This window comes from Somniosus microcephalus, chromosome 31, assembly GCF_052327205.1.
Source record: "Somniosus microcephalus isolate GS21.2 chromosome 31, FLI_Smic_1.0, whole genome shotgun sequence".
Taxonomy (NCBI): Eukaryota; Metazoa; Chordata; class Chondrichthyes; order Squaliformes; family Somniosidae; genus Somniosus; species Somniosus microcephalus.
In genome coordinates, this window is record NC_141017.1 from 34,031,694 (window position 1) to 34,048,093 (window position 16,400).

A 16,400-nucleotide genomic window follows, 5' to 3' on the forward strand; every position below is an offset into this window, starting at 1 on the left:
TACACTTCAAAAGTACTTCATTGGCTGTAAAGTGCTTTGGGACGTCCTGAGGTCAAGAACATAAGAAAAAGGAGCAGGAGTCGGCCATTCGGCCCTTGGAGCCTGCTCCGCCATTCAATGAGATCATGGCTGATCTTCTGCCTCAACTCCATTCACTGGCCCTATCGCCATATCCCTTGATGCCCTTACTAGTCAGAAATCTACGACTTCTGTTTTGAATATACCCAATGACTGAGCCTCCACAGCCCTCTGAGGTAGAGAATTCCAAAGATTCACCACCCTCTGTGTGAAGAAATAGCTTCTCATCTCAGTCCTGAATGGCCTACCCTTTATCCTGAGGCTGTGGCCCCTGGTTCTAGACTCACCAGCCAAGGGAAACATTCTCCCAGCATCCACCCTATCAAGCCCTGTAATAATTTTGTATGCTTCAATGAGATCTCCTCTCATTCTTCTGAATTCAAGAGAATACAGGCCTAGTTTACTCATCTCTTCTCATACGACAGTCCCGCCATCCCAGGAATCAATCTCGTGAACCTTTGTTGCACTCCCTCTATGGCAAGTATATCCTTCCTTAGGTAAGGAGACCAAAATTGTACACCGTACTCCAGGTGTGGTCTCACCAAGGCCCTATGTAATTGGAGTAAGACTTCTTTACTCCTGTACTCAAATCCTCCTGTAATGAAGGCCAGCAAACCATCAGTGGGCTTGCTCTCGCACATCTTGAAGGCTAACCAGTTATGCAGGCAGCGTGTTGGAAGCTCAAGCCACAAGTTCTCCGGAGTGGCAAGGTGAGGCTTTGAAGCTAAGGCAGATCCCTTTATGAGGTCCCGATCTCGGCTCCCTGCGACAAAGGAAATCTTTCCCTACCCCACACCCACTCCAAATGGGAAAAATCGGAGGTGGTCACTTCGGGAGCCAGGCTGATGCTTACAGGACATCGTTGACAAGGGAAATGACCGCAGGCTTGCACTCTCGACTCGGTATGTACCAACATACAAAATTGACGGGCGGGGCAAGACCAGCTGGTCCATCATGCCTGCCCCACATCTACATAAGAACATAAGACATGGGAGCAGGAGTCGGCCATTTGGCCCCTCGAGCCTGCTCCGCCATTCAATAAGATCATGGCTGATCTGATCTTGGCCTCAACTCCACTTCCCTGCCCGCTCCCCATAACCCTCGACTCCCTTATCGTTCAAAAATCTGTCCATCTCCACCTTAAATATATTCAATGACTCCGCCTCCCACACCTCTCCGGGGAAGAGAATTCCAAAGATTCACGACCCTCAGAGAGAAGAAATTCCTCCTCATTTCCGATTTAAATGGGCGACCCCTTATTCTGAAACTATGCCCCCTAGTTCTAGATTCCCCCACGAGGGGAAACATCTCATGATGGCCGGAGCATCACGACTAAACACTTCCTCCCTCCGTCCCCGTCTCCCACCCACATCTCCCGGCACAAAAACCCAGGGCCAATAAGGGGAATAATATTCTGGAAAACTCCTCTCTGACCCCCTCAGGGGTTGAATACCCAGTCCAGGAGATGACACGGACCAAGGGTTATCTGTAAAGACACTTGCATTCTACAGGAAACTCTTTTTTATCCAGCACCGACGGGACTGGCGTGGTGTCGGTTGATCAAAAAGTTCGGATTACAGAGAGGTATACTTACCAAGGTACGAGAGCCCCGTACACGGCCACAGGTGCAGGAGCCCCGGTTACATGGCACTTGTGCAGGAGTCCCGGTTACACGGCCACTAGTATATAGTAAAACTTACCTGAACCTACTCCTGAATTTTGCAGGTTAACAGAGATTTCCGGTTATTTAGGTGCTGGTAAATCGAGAGTTTCCTGTATTTGATGTGCCCGGGGAAAGTTGGCGATAAGACAAAGAGCTTGAATTTTATTCTGAACCAATATTCTGGAACGTTTAATGGCCCCCTTTTCCTTCTAGGGAGACCCTGGCCCCTTCGGCTCTCCTGGTAAACACGGTCCGTCTGGAATACGGGGATTCGCAGGAGCTCGAGGATTACCAGGCGCGACGGTAAGCGGATGCGGAAAGAGAGACGCCAGCAGAGAGGTAGCGCCCGAGGTTTTGTTACATCCTCGGTCTTGGGAAAGGTGTTTGTTGCAGATTATCCGGACGGTAAACTTGTCACCCAGTTACTATACCAGGCTAAGCTGGTATGCATCCGAGTCACCAGCCGCACAGACCACGCTGCTTTATACCAATTCTAATTAACTTGCAACCCATATTTTTGGCGTCAGTTCCAATGGAGGTCAGATTGAGGACGATTTTGGAGTTAAGCTGATATCTGTATAGCTGGGTAACAATGACCATCCTTTAGAACCTAATCCTGGATCTGTCTGGCCACCCCAGTGAGTTTCTATCGCAAGTAGAAGCTTTTTGTTTCTCAGTGTGATATTTGGTTCGATATTTGCAGCATTGTCTCATGGTCCGTTGATGAATGCAAAAACTAGCATCATAGGAACATCAGAACGTAAGAACTAGGAGCAGGAGTCGGCCACACGGCCCCTCGAGCCTGCTCCGCCATTCAATAAGATCATGGCTGATCTTTGACCTCAACTCCACTTTCCTGCCTGATCTCCATATCCCTCGATTCCCCTGGAGTCCAAAAATCTATCGATCTCAGCCTTGAATATACTCAAAGACTGAGCCTGCACAGCCCTCTGGGGCAGAGAATTCCAAAGATTCACAACCCTCTGAGTGAAGAAATTCCTCCTCATCTCAGTCCTAAAATGGCCGACCCCTTATCCTGAGACTGTGACCCCTGGTTCTAGACTCTCCAGCCAGGGGGAAACAACCTCTCAGCATCTACCCTGTCAATCCCCCTCAGAATCTTATATGTTTCAATGAGATCACCTCTCATTCTTCTAAACTCCAGAGAGTATCGGCTCAATCTCTCATCATAGGACAATCCTCTCATCCCAGGAATTGGGAGATAGGCTTAAACTCACTGCCACTATATTGTGACAGTTAAATAACAAAATTGAATGGGAAACTGCTGATGTGACAATTTACAAGGGCAAATGTTGACAGGAGAAGTGTGACTGAAAATTGTGAGAACGGGAAGTGCGATTGTGAACAGGAAGTGTGTGCCCTATGCAAGAATTTTAATGCCACGTTTGGATAAATGAGGTAATCGTCCATTTTCAGTTGTTGGCACTGGATGAATTTCAAGCTGCTACACGAACGACAAATTTCAGTCAGCGATGCCAATCCGATTATTTGGTTTTGTTGGGAGAAGAAAAGCCTTGTCCATAGAATCTTACAGCACAGACGGAGGCCATTCGGCCCATCGTGCCTGTGCCGGCTCTTTGAAAGAGCTCTCCAATTAGTCCCACTTCTCCCCCTGTTTTTTCCCCACAGCCCTGCAAATTTTTCCCCTTCAAGTATTTATCCAATTCCCTTTTGATGATTGTTATTGAATCTGCATCCACCGCCCTTTCAGGCAGCGCATTCCAGATCATCATAACTCGCTGTGTAAAAAAAATTCTCCTCATCTCGCCTCAGGTTCTTTTGCCAATGACCTTCAATCTGTGTCCTCTGGTTACCGACCCTCCTGCCACTGGAAACAGCTTCTTCTTATTTACTCTTTCAAAACCCTTCATGATTTTGAACGCCTCTATCAAATCTCCCCTTAACCTTCCCTGTTCTAAGGAGAACAATCCCAGCTACTCCAGTCTCTGAGGAACTGAAGTCCCTCATCCCTGGTACCATTCTACTAAAACTCCTCCGCACCCTCGCCAAGGCCTTGACATCCTTCCTAAAGTGCGGTGCCCAGAATTGGACACAATACTCCAGCTGGGGCCTAACCAGTGATTTGTGAAGGTTTAGCAAGAACTTCCTTGCTTTTGTGCTCTATACCTCTGTTTATAAAAGATCCCGTAAGCTTTTTTTTTTGAACAGCCTTCTCAACTTGCCCTGCCATCTTCAAAGATTTGTGTCGGTACACCCCCTAGGTGTCTCTGTTCCTGCACCCCCTTTAAAATTGTACCATTTAGTTTTGAAATGTATTTGAAAGTATTTGTTGCTGATTGTAATCTATCTATATAATCACTGGTTTGTTCTTCCTCTCCTGCAGGGTGCCCCTGGATTGAAAGGAGCAGAGGGTCCTATTGGTCCCCCTGGCCCAACGGTAAGTGAGATGCGTAGTTTTAACTGTCTCTTGTCGTGTTCTCCTCTTCAGAGATTAAACAACACCAACCCTCTGGAGATTGGATCCCGTGACAATGCTTCCGAGCCAATCGTGTTTCCTCTCCACCGCACCTTAGAAAGGATCTATTGGCCTTGGAAGGAGGGCAGCGCAGATTCACCAGAATGTTACCGGGGCTCCAAGGGTTAGATTCTGAGGAGAGGTTACATAAACTAGGCTTGTATTCCCTGGAATGCAGAAGGTTAAGGGGTGATTTGATTGAGGATTTTAGGAATTGACAGGGTAGATAGAGGAAAAAATTTTCCGCTGGTGGGGGAGTCTAGGACAAGGGGCACGTAACCTTAAAATCAGAGCCAGGCCATTCAGGAGAGAAGTTAGGAAACCCTTCTTCATGCGAAGGGTGGTGGAAGTGTGGAACTCTCTCCCACAACTGCAGTAGATGCTAGCTCAATTAATAATTTTAAATCTGAGATAGATTTTTGCTAGACAAGGGTATAAAAGGATATGGAGCCAAGGCAGATGGATGGAGTTAGGATCAGCCATGATCTCATTGAATGGCGGAACAGGCGCAAGCTGAATGGCCTCCTCCTGTTCCTATGACCCTCGAGGGTGCACAGAGATATGCTGGAACCTACGCTTACTTATTTTTTCTGTCACCAGCTTTTGCTCCTTTTTCCAGGCATAATTGACGGGGGTAATTACCCCCATCGTCTCCATTCCGGCTGGGAATAGCGGTGTCACTAAATGCAATCGGAGTGGGCCTTTGGCGTAGCGGTAGCATCCCCGCCGCTGGGCCAGAAGGCGTAGGGTTTCGAACCCCGCTCCAGACAGTCCCGGCAAGTGGAGTCGGAGCTCCGGCTCTAAATTCTGGGTTGACATCCAGCGGGATACTTGCGTCCGTGGGTGTGGGTGGCCCCCCCCACCCCCCCTCGTATGGGTTGTGGGAGCCCGTAAAACCCTCCCGCCATAGGACTAACCACCCTAATGGCCGGTACGAAGATGGTTACGGTCACGGAAGGAGCGTTAATCGCGGCCAGAAATCCTTCCACCATTTCATACAGTTCCCCAAAGGGAACAGTGTGAAGACACGTACGGCGGCGACTAAATGCAACCCATTTTTCTACCCCTCTCACCATGCCAGCTGAGCTCAGGTAACTCAACATAGGCCAACAATTGACCCTGGAGCCACCCCGACCTGTGGACTCCGTATTGCCCTGCGTCCACCCACTAATCCGTCAGGTGTTCAGTTCCCAAATGGTGGTCCATTTTGTGCTTAACTATATAACCTTGTGAAATGATATTTTTCCCCTGGCTGGAGGATCTGGAACTAGGGGGCACAGTCTCCGGATAAGGGGTTGGCCATTTAGGACTGAGATGAGGAGGAATTTCTTCACTCAGAGGGTGGTGAATCTTTGGATGTCTTTGATATGCCATCAATGACTCAAAGACAAGGATTCAACTGAAGGCTTTTAATCACTAAGAGCATTGCAGCATTACAGGTCTTCCCACATCGGGTTCGTCTGGTAGGAATGACTCATACAGCTCTTGAGACCTTTATATGGCAAAAGACAGGGGCGTAGCCAATACACACAATAGGAACAAAAGGGGGTGGTTCGCACAATACAAGCAGGTAAAACACATGGGCTGATGAAGGCATATATTTCATCACAGTCTTTACCCCAGAGGGCTGTGGAGGCTCAGTCGTTGAGTATATTCAAGGCTGAGATCGATAGATTTTTGGGCACTAAGGGAATCAAGGGATATGGAGATAGGGCAGGAAAGTGGAGCTGATGTAGAAACATAGAAGATAGGAGCAGGAGTAGGCCATTCAGCCCCTCGAGCCTGCTCCGCCATTCAGTGAGATCATGGCTGATCATCCAAATTCAGTACCCTGTCCCTGCTTTCTCCCCCTATCCCTTGATCCCTTTAGCCTCAAGAAATATATCTAACTCCTTCTTGAATATATTTAATGAATTGGCCTCCACTGCCTTCTGTGGTAGAGAATTCCACAGGTTCACCACTCTCTGGGTGAAGAAATTCCTCCTCATCTCAGTCCTAAATGGCTTACCCCTTATCTTTAGACTGTGACCCCTGGTGCTGGACTCCCCAGCCATCGGGAACATCCTTCCTGCATCTAGTCTGTCTAGTCCTGTTAGAATTTTATAAGTTTCAATGAGATCCCCTCTCATTCTTCTAAACTCCAGTGAGTATAAGCCCAATCGACCCAATCTCTCCTCATACGTCATTCCTGCCATCCCAGGTATCAGTCTGGTGAATCTTTGCTGCACTCCCTCCATGGCAAGAACATCCTCCCTCAGATAAGGCGACCAAAACTGCACACAATACTCAAGATGTGGTCTCACCAAGGCCCTGTACAACTGCAGCAAGACATCCTTGCTCCTGTACTCGAATCCTCTCGCTATGAAGGCCAACATACCATTTGCCTTCTTAACCGCCTGCTGCACCTGCATGCTTACCCTCAGCGACTGGTGCACAAGAACACCCAGGTCTCGTTGCACTTCCCCTTCTCCCAATCAGCCATGATCTTACTGAATGGCTAGAGGGGCCGTATGGCCTACTCCTGCTCCTATTTCTTATATCTCACACATTTCTTAATGCGCAGGTAAAACTCTTCACTGCCCAGACCAACGGAAATGGACATTTTAAGTCTCGACCATTGACGTTAATTTTTTTGGGACAGGGAAAGGAGGAGAAAGGTGTTGGATTTTGGTGATCCCATGAGCGTGAACTAGCAGCACTGCAGCCAAAGAAGCCTGCACTGTCGTGGAACGCTTAGTGCATTGGATGACCTAACCCTCTACTGTTTTTTGCAGGGAGCTACAGGAGAACGTGGGCCGAACGGTCCTGCTGGTGCCATAGGCCTACCAGGTCGACCCGGGAGTCAAGGTCCCCCAGGTCCTGCTGGAGAGAAGGGAGGCCCTGTAAGTCTTGTCTTCTGCTTCTTAAATCAAACCAACCTTTGTTAATACTTAACTTGTTCCTTTTTGTCGGTGGGGCAGTGGGAGATAGAAAGGATGGACGGGGTATGCAAGTTTTTGTTTTCCTCTTAGAATAATTTGGTTCCAAGATATTATATTTAGTGTTAAATATAAACAATTCTCGTGTATTGTTGGGTCCGTCCAAATGAAGGTACTTACCAAAAGGTACTTACCTTTACACAGTGCCATATGGACACTCTGTTGTGTCGGGTGTCAGCCATGGCTCAGTTGGGTAGCGCTCTCGCCTCTGACACAGAAGGTCGTGGGTTCAAGTCCCACTCCAGAGACCCGAGCACATAATCTAGGCTGACACTCCCAGCGCAGTGCTGAGGGAGTGCTGCACTGTCGGAGGTGCTGTCTTTCAGATGAGACGTTAAACCGAGGCCCCGTCTGCTCTCTCAGGTGGACGATAAAGATCTTACAGCCACTATTTCGAAGAAGAGCTTGGGAGTTCTCCCCGGTGTCCGGGGGCCAATATTTATCCCTCAATCAACATAACAAAAACAGGTTGGCCCAGAAATTCGGGTCGGAGGCTTCCCGCGGGTGCAAGCCCCCGACCTGCACTTACCTAGCGCGCCGGCCGTTGAGCTGTGGGCCCACGTGGGATTCTGATCCTGGGCCTCCTCCAACTGTCGGCGCGCAGTGCTTGCGTATCCCAGGGGCGCAGTTAGTTCGAAGCGTCCCCTGGGATCACGTGGGCCATGGAGCCAATGGTAGCAGGGAATCTGTATTCATAGATTTGACAGGACAGGAAGACCTGTCAAATCTATGAGTAGAGTTCGGCCCCAAAACATAACTAAAACTTCAAAAAAAAAATTTTTTTAATCACTTTTTTAAAATAACTATAAATTACATAAAATAACTATTTTAAACAATAAATTAAATTTTTGAAAAAATTAATTACAGTTATTAATGGGGCTAAAAATAAACTTACTTCTCTTTAAAGTATTTAAAAATAATAAACCTGTGGAAAAAATGTTTTTATTTTACTTAATTCACCACTTACCGTGTTAAAAGCAGGCCTTGCGACTGCTTTTTAAAAGCGTAGCTCCTGGAGACTTACCCTCCCGGAGAAAGCTGTAAAAAAAAAAAACGGAAGTTCCAGGCGTACGCGCTGCCTCTCCGGCGCACGCGTTCGACCTGTGAACCCCTTTAAGGGAACGGAAGTTCCGGTTTCCCGCGCATGCGCAGTGCATGCACGAAACCGGCACCTTCGTTGGGCCTACGCGTGAGTACCCAGCGCGTACTCACCCGTGGGGACCCGAATTTCTGGCCCAGGTTATCTGGTCATTATCTCATTGCTGTTTGTGGGATCTTGCTGTGTGAAAATTGTCTGCCACGTTTCCCACATTACAACAGTGACTGCACTTCAAAAAAGTAATTCATTGGCTATAAAGCGCTTTGGGACGTCCTGAGGTTGTGAAATGCAAGATCTTTCTTTTTTTTCCTTCCTCTGCTTTTCTGTTAAAGTTTGTTTCAGGCAAACCCCCCGGTGATCTTCAAATTGTAGAGCTTCTTTCCTCAAAAAAAAATTGATGGCGGAGAAAGGTTTTGTCCGAGTGCCGGCGCTGGGCGCTCGAGGGGATGCTAACCTTGTATCAGGTGGTGATGGTGTTTATCCTTGTAGCCCAGTCACTTCACGCCGGCTCCGCCTTTGGAATCGAGTGGCACTATCCCGGGTGGCTGCTGTTGTGAGCTGTCCGCAGGAAGGGAAGGCTGCCTGGGAATAACCATTCTTTAACCTGCTGTGCCCTTGCGGGCGCTGCGTGTGTATCTTTTTGTTTTCTTTGGTCAGCCGGGTGTTCATGCTTATTAGTTATTCTTGAGGCAGCGTTGATGCCGACCCGGCCGTAGTTACTGTCCATCCCCACTGGTGAGAAGGCGATGAAGGATCTTTGTGAACCGTTTCAGCGCTTCTCCTGATGCTGTTCCCGTGGCGGTGTTGGGTAGGCGCACATCCAGGAGCCTGACCCGGAAGCCCACGCTGATTCTCCAAACTAAGTTACTGAGATGTCCACTTTAGTCGAGTTCCCCTTTGCCTGCTATGGAATGTACAGGCTCTCCCGGTAGAGACATTCCAGTTGCCTGAACCCAAAGCTCCTGGGCATAGATTGTCAAGAGCCAGAAATGAGAGCTACCGGAGCCAAATTCGTATAAAATTCTGACGGGGCTCGACAGACTGGATGCAGGGCGGATGTTTCCCCTGGCTGGGAAGGGGGGTCTAGAACGAGGGGTCACAGTCTCAGGATACGGGGTAGGACATTTAGGACTGAGATGAGGAGAAATTTCTTCACTCAGAGGGTGGTGAACCTGTGGAATTCTCTACCACAGAAGGCTGCGGAGGCCAAGTCACTGAATATATTTAAGAAGGAGATAGATAGATTTCTAGACACAAAAGGCATCAAGGGGTATGGGGGAGAGAGCGGGAATATGGTATTGAGATAGAGGATCAGCCATGATCATATTGAATGGCGGAGCAGGCTTGAAGGGCCGGATGGCCTACTCCTGCTCCTATTTTTCTATGTTTCTGTGAATTTGAAGAATCCTGGCTGCCAAGAACAGGTCTATAAGTCTAGGTCCCATCAGTGAGCCAGACTGGCTGGTATGTAGCCAGGAGAAATGACTATTTAAAAAAAAAAAACTAAACTGAAATGCTGGCCGCCAGTGATAAATAGATGGGCGACTCGGTGTTGTGTCACATGGAAGGTTTCCCTTTGTTTGACTGCAGAGGGTTGAGCGACTGAAAGACGGGCGCAAGACGATTCATGTGCTTGCTGATAAGTTACTTTTTTCATGCTTTATGATTGGCACTAGCACGAGGCGGGTCTTGTCTATATTACCAACACTCTTAAGTCAGCTGGATATCCACAGATGGACCAGGTCTACAAGTACGGGACATCATGAAGTGTGGGTTGTTAAGCAAATCTCTTATCTGCTGTTCTGTTGTTCCTCCTTGTAGGGTGACAAAGGCCTATTGGGTCCTGCCGGTCATGATGGGATCCAGGGTCCTCTTGGTTTACCAGGTCCTACTGGTCCTCAGGGCCCTCCAGGAGAAGATGGGGACAAGGTACACTGATTATTTTTTTATTCATGGTCGAATCACATTTGCCTCATGCATTTCCCCCCCTGGCTGTGTTCAGTATGGTCTTTCCGTGCTCGCTTCATCTGGCTTTTTTAAGCCGCGGTTATACGACCCCTTTTGTGCCGTTGTAAAGTGGTTCCTCAGAGGGCGATCGGTTGAAGCCAGGAGCTCGGGCAGCACTGCCCAGGAGGATGTAGTTGGGCGGTTTCCCCTCTGTGTTAGCCGTGTCCCTGCACCCTCGGACTCAAGCTGTTGAATTGCTATGCACAGTATACCGCACCCTTTATATCAAGATTCTCCTCATTTGAGAGGTGGGAATATTCTACTTCTCGTGCGCACTGATGGATTTCCAATAAGGTAGATTAATGAGGTGTCGTACAGCAGTAGGGAAACATAGAAACATAGAAGATAGGAGCAGGAGTCGGCCATTCGGCCCCTCGAGCCTGCTCCGCCATTCAATGGGATCATGGCTGATCATCCAAATTCAGTACCCTGTCCCTGCCTTCTCCCCATATCCCTTGATCCCTTGGCCTAGAAATTCGGTGGGCTGCGCCACCAGTTAGCGCCCAAAGAGGACACTTAGTGGGTTTATCGCCACTGGCCATGCCTCCCGCGAAATTTAGCGGGGTGCTAATGGCGGCATTAGCCTGTAGCGCTGCGCCACCACCGATGACGTCATCGGTGTGCGCAGCGCCCCGCTACCGCCCCGATCGCGATATTTGGTCACGCCCCCCGCTGTAACGCCGGTCGCAATTTGCGACTGGTTCAGGGGGGCCTACCTGCGGCGGTAGTGGCGCTAATTAAAGGGGAGGTGCGGGGTGGCCATTTTTTTCACTGCCCGCCTGCCAGCACCACCTCGCGCCGCCATCCCCGGCCTCCTGAGGCCCCCCCCCCCCCCCCGGGCAGTGCCGGCTGTGTCCCAAGAGCCCGGCACTTCTCCTCGGTGCCGGGCTCTTTTGCCGGCATTCGCGATCTCCGATCGCGCTGGTGCAGGCCCCTCCCCTTTAAGAAGGGGAGGAAGGCCTGCAGTACCACAGCGTACCGTGCCGCAGCTTGTGGCGCTGCGGCATGGTGCGCTGCGATATTCAGTTGCAGCGCCCCAAGAGGGAAGCAGGGTGCCTTGAGTAGCGCCCCGCTTCCATTTGGGGCTCTGAAACTGAATTTCCGGGCGCCACCGAATTTCTAGGCCCTTTAGCCTTAAGAAATATATCTAACTCCTTCTTGAATATATTTAATGAATTGGCCTCCACTGCCTTGTGTGGTAGAGAATTCCACAGGTTCACCACTCTCTGGGTGAAGAAATTCCTCCTCATCTCTGTCCTAAATGGCTTACCCCTTATCCTTAGACTGTGACTCCTGGTTCTGGACTCCCCCGCCATCGGGAACATCTTTCCTGCATCTAGTCTGTCTAGTCCTGTTAGAATTTTATAAGTTTCAATGAGATCCCCTCTCATTCTTCTAAACTCCAGCGAATATAAGTCCAATCGACCCAATCTCTCCTCATACGTCATTCCTGCCATCCTAGGTATCAGTCTGGTGAATCTTCACTGCACTCCCTCCATGGCAAGAACATCCTTCCTCAGATAAGGCGACCAAAACTGCACACAATACTCAAGGTGTGGTCACACCAAGGCCCTGTACAACTGCAGCAACACATCCTTGTTCCTGTACTCGAATCCTCTCGCTACGAAGGCCAACTTACCATTTGCCTTCTTAACCGCCTGCTGCACCTGCATGCTTACCTTCAGCGACTGGTGCACAAGGACACCCAGGTCTCGTTGCACTTCCCCTTCTCCCAATCTATTGCCGTTCAGATAATAATCTGCCTTCCTGTTTTTGCCACCTAAGTGGATAACCTCGCATTTATCCACATTACACTGCATCTGCCATGCATCTGCTCAATCACCCAACCTGTCCAAATCATACTGGAGTTTCTCGGCATCCTCCTCACAGCACACACGCCCACCCAGCTTTGTGTCGTCTGCAAGCGAGTTCTCCCTTCACACTGCAGGCAAGCTGCCGTTCAGTTAAATCCTCTTCCATCACCAGCCCGACTGGAGAGCAGAATCGCAGTGCATTTGCTATGAGAGAGTTTTCGCTGCCTGGTAGAATATTCATCGTATTTGGTAGCTTTCCCATAAACCCTCTCCAACAAGTTGTGTGGACAACCTTCCACCTTGTGAGATCACTGCCAAATCCAGAACGCGCAAAACGGTGGCAAAAATGCTGGTGTCACAGCATCTGCACCCCTTCCATCAAAGACTCGAGCATCAATGCAGCATAGTCTTGCTAGTCTAATTCTTGTAGGTTCACGCCCCACTCCAGGACTTGAGCAGATAATCTAGGCTAACACTCCAGCGCCACGCTGAGAGAGTGCTGCTTTGTTGGAGGCGCCATTCTTTAGATTAGGCTCTTGTTGGCCTGATCGAATGGTTCAGGTGGGCGTTAAAGATTCTAAGGCACCCTCGTGCTGTCTTGTCCTTCCTCAAACAGATTTAACTAGTCACCTCATCTCATTGCTGTTTTTAAACATAGAAACATAGAAGATAGGAGCAGGAGTAGGCCATTCGGCCCCTCGAGCCTGCTCCGCCATTCAATGCGATCATGGCTGATCATCCAAGTTCAGTACCCTGTCCCTGCTTTCTCCCCATATCCCTTGATCCCTTTAGCCTTAAGAAATATATCCAACTCCTTCTTGAATATATTTAATGTATTGGCCTCTACTGCCTTCTGTGGTAGAGAATTCCACAGGTTCACCACTCTCTGGGTGAAGAAATTCCTCCTAATTTCTGTCCTAAAAGGCTTACCCCTTATCCTTAGACTGTGACCCCTGGTTCTGGACTCCCCTACCATCGGGAACATCCTCCCTGCATCTAGTCTGTCCAGTGCTGCCAGAATTTTATAAGTTTCAACGAGATCCCCTCTCATTCTTCTAAACTCCCAACGAGTACAAGCCCAATCGACCCAATCTCTCCTCGTACATCATTCCTGCCATCCCAGGTGTCAGCCTGCTGTTTTGGGGATCTTGCTGTGCACAAAATGACTTCTCCTTTTGCTCCCCCCTCCCCCCAATAACAATCACTGCATTTCAAAATAATTCAGTGTGTGTGAAGCACTGAGTTGTTTCTGAGACATAATCCATGATGTGGGTGTTGCAATCAAATGACATCATGTAATTATCACCATAGCCAACAGAGGGAGCTCACTCCTGGAGGCAAACTCTTGGCTTGAAAGTCCTGGGCCAACAATTTAATGCCTGGTTACTCAATCAATAGGCACTGTTTCTGAATCTTAATGAACTACTCACTTCAATTTTGAGGCACTCCCAAAGCCAGAAACCTGTACTTAACAAAAGAGTGTTTTAAATTGAGCAATTAGTCGATTAGTCAATGGTGCTGAAAACAGGGAAGCAAATGTGTGCGGACAACGTGGGTCCAGTGTGGATGCTTCATAATGTACGTGTATTGTGCAAGACCATTGACCGCTGAGGGGATTTCCCGTCACCTTGCACGGTTAGCGGCCAGTCTCGGCCCGTCTGCCGCTGAAACCCTCGCCGTGCTTTTGTTCTCCTCCAGACCCGACTATTCTAACGCTCTCCTGGCCAGCCTCCCCTCTTCCACCCTCCATAAACTTGATTATTAACTCTCGTGAGCGGGAAGGCCCCCCCCCACCCCACCCCCCAAAGATCTGTGAAGCAGTTGGGTTCGATCTGCCATTATCTTTCTGAAGACAGTCCTCTGGCTGATTTACTTTGCTCAGTTTATACTTTTACACGTGTTGAAGAAGTGGAGTTTAACCTGATTGCGGTCAATGGATCCGATTGGCAAGGCTGCTCAGTATCGATCAAGTCAATTTAAGGCCTTTTAATTAAACATTAGTGGTCGGGCCTGTGTAGAGCTTGGCTTAAATTAATTGCAGGTTGCTTGGCCAAAGGACCCAACCAGGCTCGGCGGTGCTCAATTTAGTACATGGAATTACATCGAATTTACAGCACAGAAACAGGCCATTGAGCCCAACTGGTCCATGCCGGTCTTTATGCTCCACACGAGCCTCCTCCCGCCCCTCGTCATCTCACTCCATCGGTATAACCCGCTCTGCCTTTCTCCCTCGTGTTTATCGAGCTTCCCCTTAAATGTATCGACAGGAAACTCTTTTTTTATCCGGCACCGACGGGACCGGCCTGGTGCCGGATGATCAAAAAGTCCGGATTACAGAGAGGTATACTTACTAAGGTACGAGAGCCCCGTACATGGCCACAGGTGCAGGAACCCTGGTTACACGGCACTTGTGCAGGAACCCCAGTTACACGGCCACAGATCCAGGAGTCCCTGTTGCACGGCCACTAATATATACTTTTGTTTAACCGGAGGTTAAATGCCCGGAAAGCTCTATCTACCGGCAAAATTCAGGAGCCGTTTCCTATAAGTTTTTTACTTCTCGTTGCTTTTTTCTTCCAGTCAGGCTCTGCAAGGTCTAGCTGAAGCTGTTGCTTAGCTACAGAGACACTTTTAAGCTGCGGCCGACTGTTTTGAAGCTGTTGCTAAGCAACAGGGTTTGTTGATTCACACGGAGCTCAGAAGCTCCGTATGTTTTAACATTAGCGCTGGTTTCTACGGCAGTTTTGATGGAACGGCACCAGCTCGGTCCCGTCAGTGCCGGATACCAGAAAGTTTCCTGTACCTGAACCTACTCCTGAATTTTGTCGGTTAAGAGAGATTTCCGGATATTTAGGTGTCGGTTAAAAGAGAGTTTCCTGTATACTATTCGCCTCAACCACTCCCTGTGGTAGCGAGTTCCACATTCTCACCACTCTCTGGGTAAAGAAGTTTTACCTGAATTCCCTATTGGGTTTACTAGTGATCGTCTTATATTCATGGCCCCGAGTTTTTGGTGGAAACGTCTTCTCTACGTCTACCCTATCAAACCCTTTCATAAAAAGACCTCTATCAGGTCAGACTAACCTATATGTTTCCCGTAAAAAAGTTGTACTGGATTAACATGCATTTTATACGGCTCAGTCTGTCATGGAAATGCTCCATCAAAGTTAGCTTTAGTTACACAGCTTTACAGCACAGAAACAGGCCATTCGGCCCGACTGGTCTGTACTGTATATGCTCCCCACAAGTGCATGTGTCATCTTCAGCACATCTTAATGAAGCTACGAATCACTTGCACAATGGACACAGTCCGTCTGGCACAGGCACCTCATGCATGGACTGCCTAAGCTGCCCGAGATCAATTTGCCGTTGCTCCGTCACCAGCACGGCCCATTCAATGCCCGACCACTGCTGTCTCTGACGTATAGTTGCGAGCTGACCGGATGCGCGCCCGAGAGTTGCTCGCCGAGATGCGTGCGCGGCGGCGGGTTACAATGGCTCGGTCGCCACGGCGGGAAAGCACCGGGGCGGGCAGTGTTGGTGGCAAGGCCAGGAACAGCCTGTCCTGAAAACCTCAGACTAATTGGCGACGGTCCCGGGCGTGTTGCCGCGGGCGACAGGAGGGCGAATAGATGGGATCACATCAATGGGCGCACATCCCTTACAAAGTCGGCATCGCCGTCACAAAATGCCCTGTCTGCCCCTCATTTCGGCTCTAGTTCCAGGTCAAGTTAATGGGCCCTCCTCCTCCGCTCACTTCTATCCTCGAATCATTTGCTGCTTGTGAGAGGCCGTGGGTCAGACTACAAATGGGGCGAAGCGTATTTAACCGCAGTTACCTTAGCAACCCTCCCACCCCAGTTGCAAACTGTGTCTCTAATGGAATAGCACCTGCTCGCCTCTGCTTTTATGTGAGGGCTTAAACATGAAATAAGAGATTTGAGCACTGGCTGCCTGCCAAGGGCCTTTGTTATTTTCAGTGCGGTGAGGACTTCACCGCCCTTTTTGTAGGAAGTTGTTACTTGAAAGCAGGGGGAGGGGGAAGGGGAACAGGAACAAAGGAGACCCCTACAACAAGGGGAGGGCCACGCTGCTTTATAAAAACTTCCTCGCTAGATGCTCCTCTCGCATTTTGCGGGCCCCACACCCCCCCAATCCCGAATGAGATTTGGGGTCTCATTCAGCCTTGCTCGTGGTATGCGCGTGCAGGCTCCCAGCATGCTGCACGCTGCCTGGCTGCATTTGGGCCGCGCTGAATGCCTCG

At 49.3% G+C, this 16,400-nt stretch overlaps 1 protein-coding gene across 2 annotated transcripts in view; it reads left to right on the forward strand.

Moving 5' to 3' along the window:
* LOC147097724 (uncharacterized) overlaps positions 1-16,400 on the forward strand; it is a 342,880-nt gene that overhangs the window by 240,919 nt on the left and 85,561 nt on the right. For both annotated transcript variants that reach the window (XM_085971762.1, XM_085971763.1), the window contains 4 exons: positions 1,955-2,044; positions 4,107-4,160; positions 7,013-7,120; positions 10,137-10,244. In XM_085971762.1, the coding sequence (XP_085827888.1) occupies positions 1,955-2,044; positions 4,107-4,160; positions 7,013-7,120; positions 10,137-10,244 (360 nt within the window). The remainder of the gene's footprint in view (positions 1-1,954; positions 2,045-4,106; positions 4,161-7,012; positions 7,121-10,136; positions 10,245-16,400) is intronic.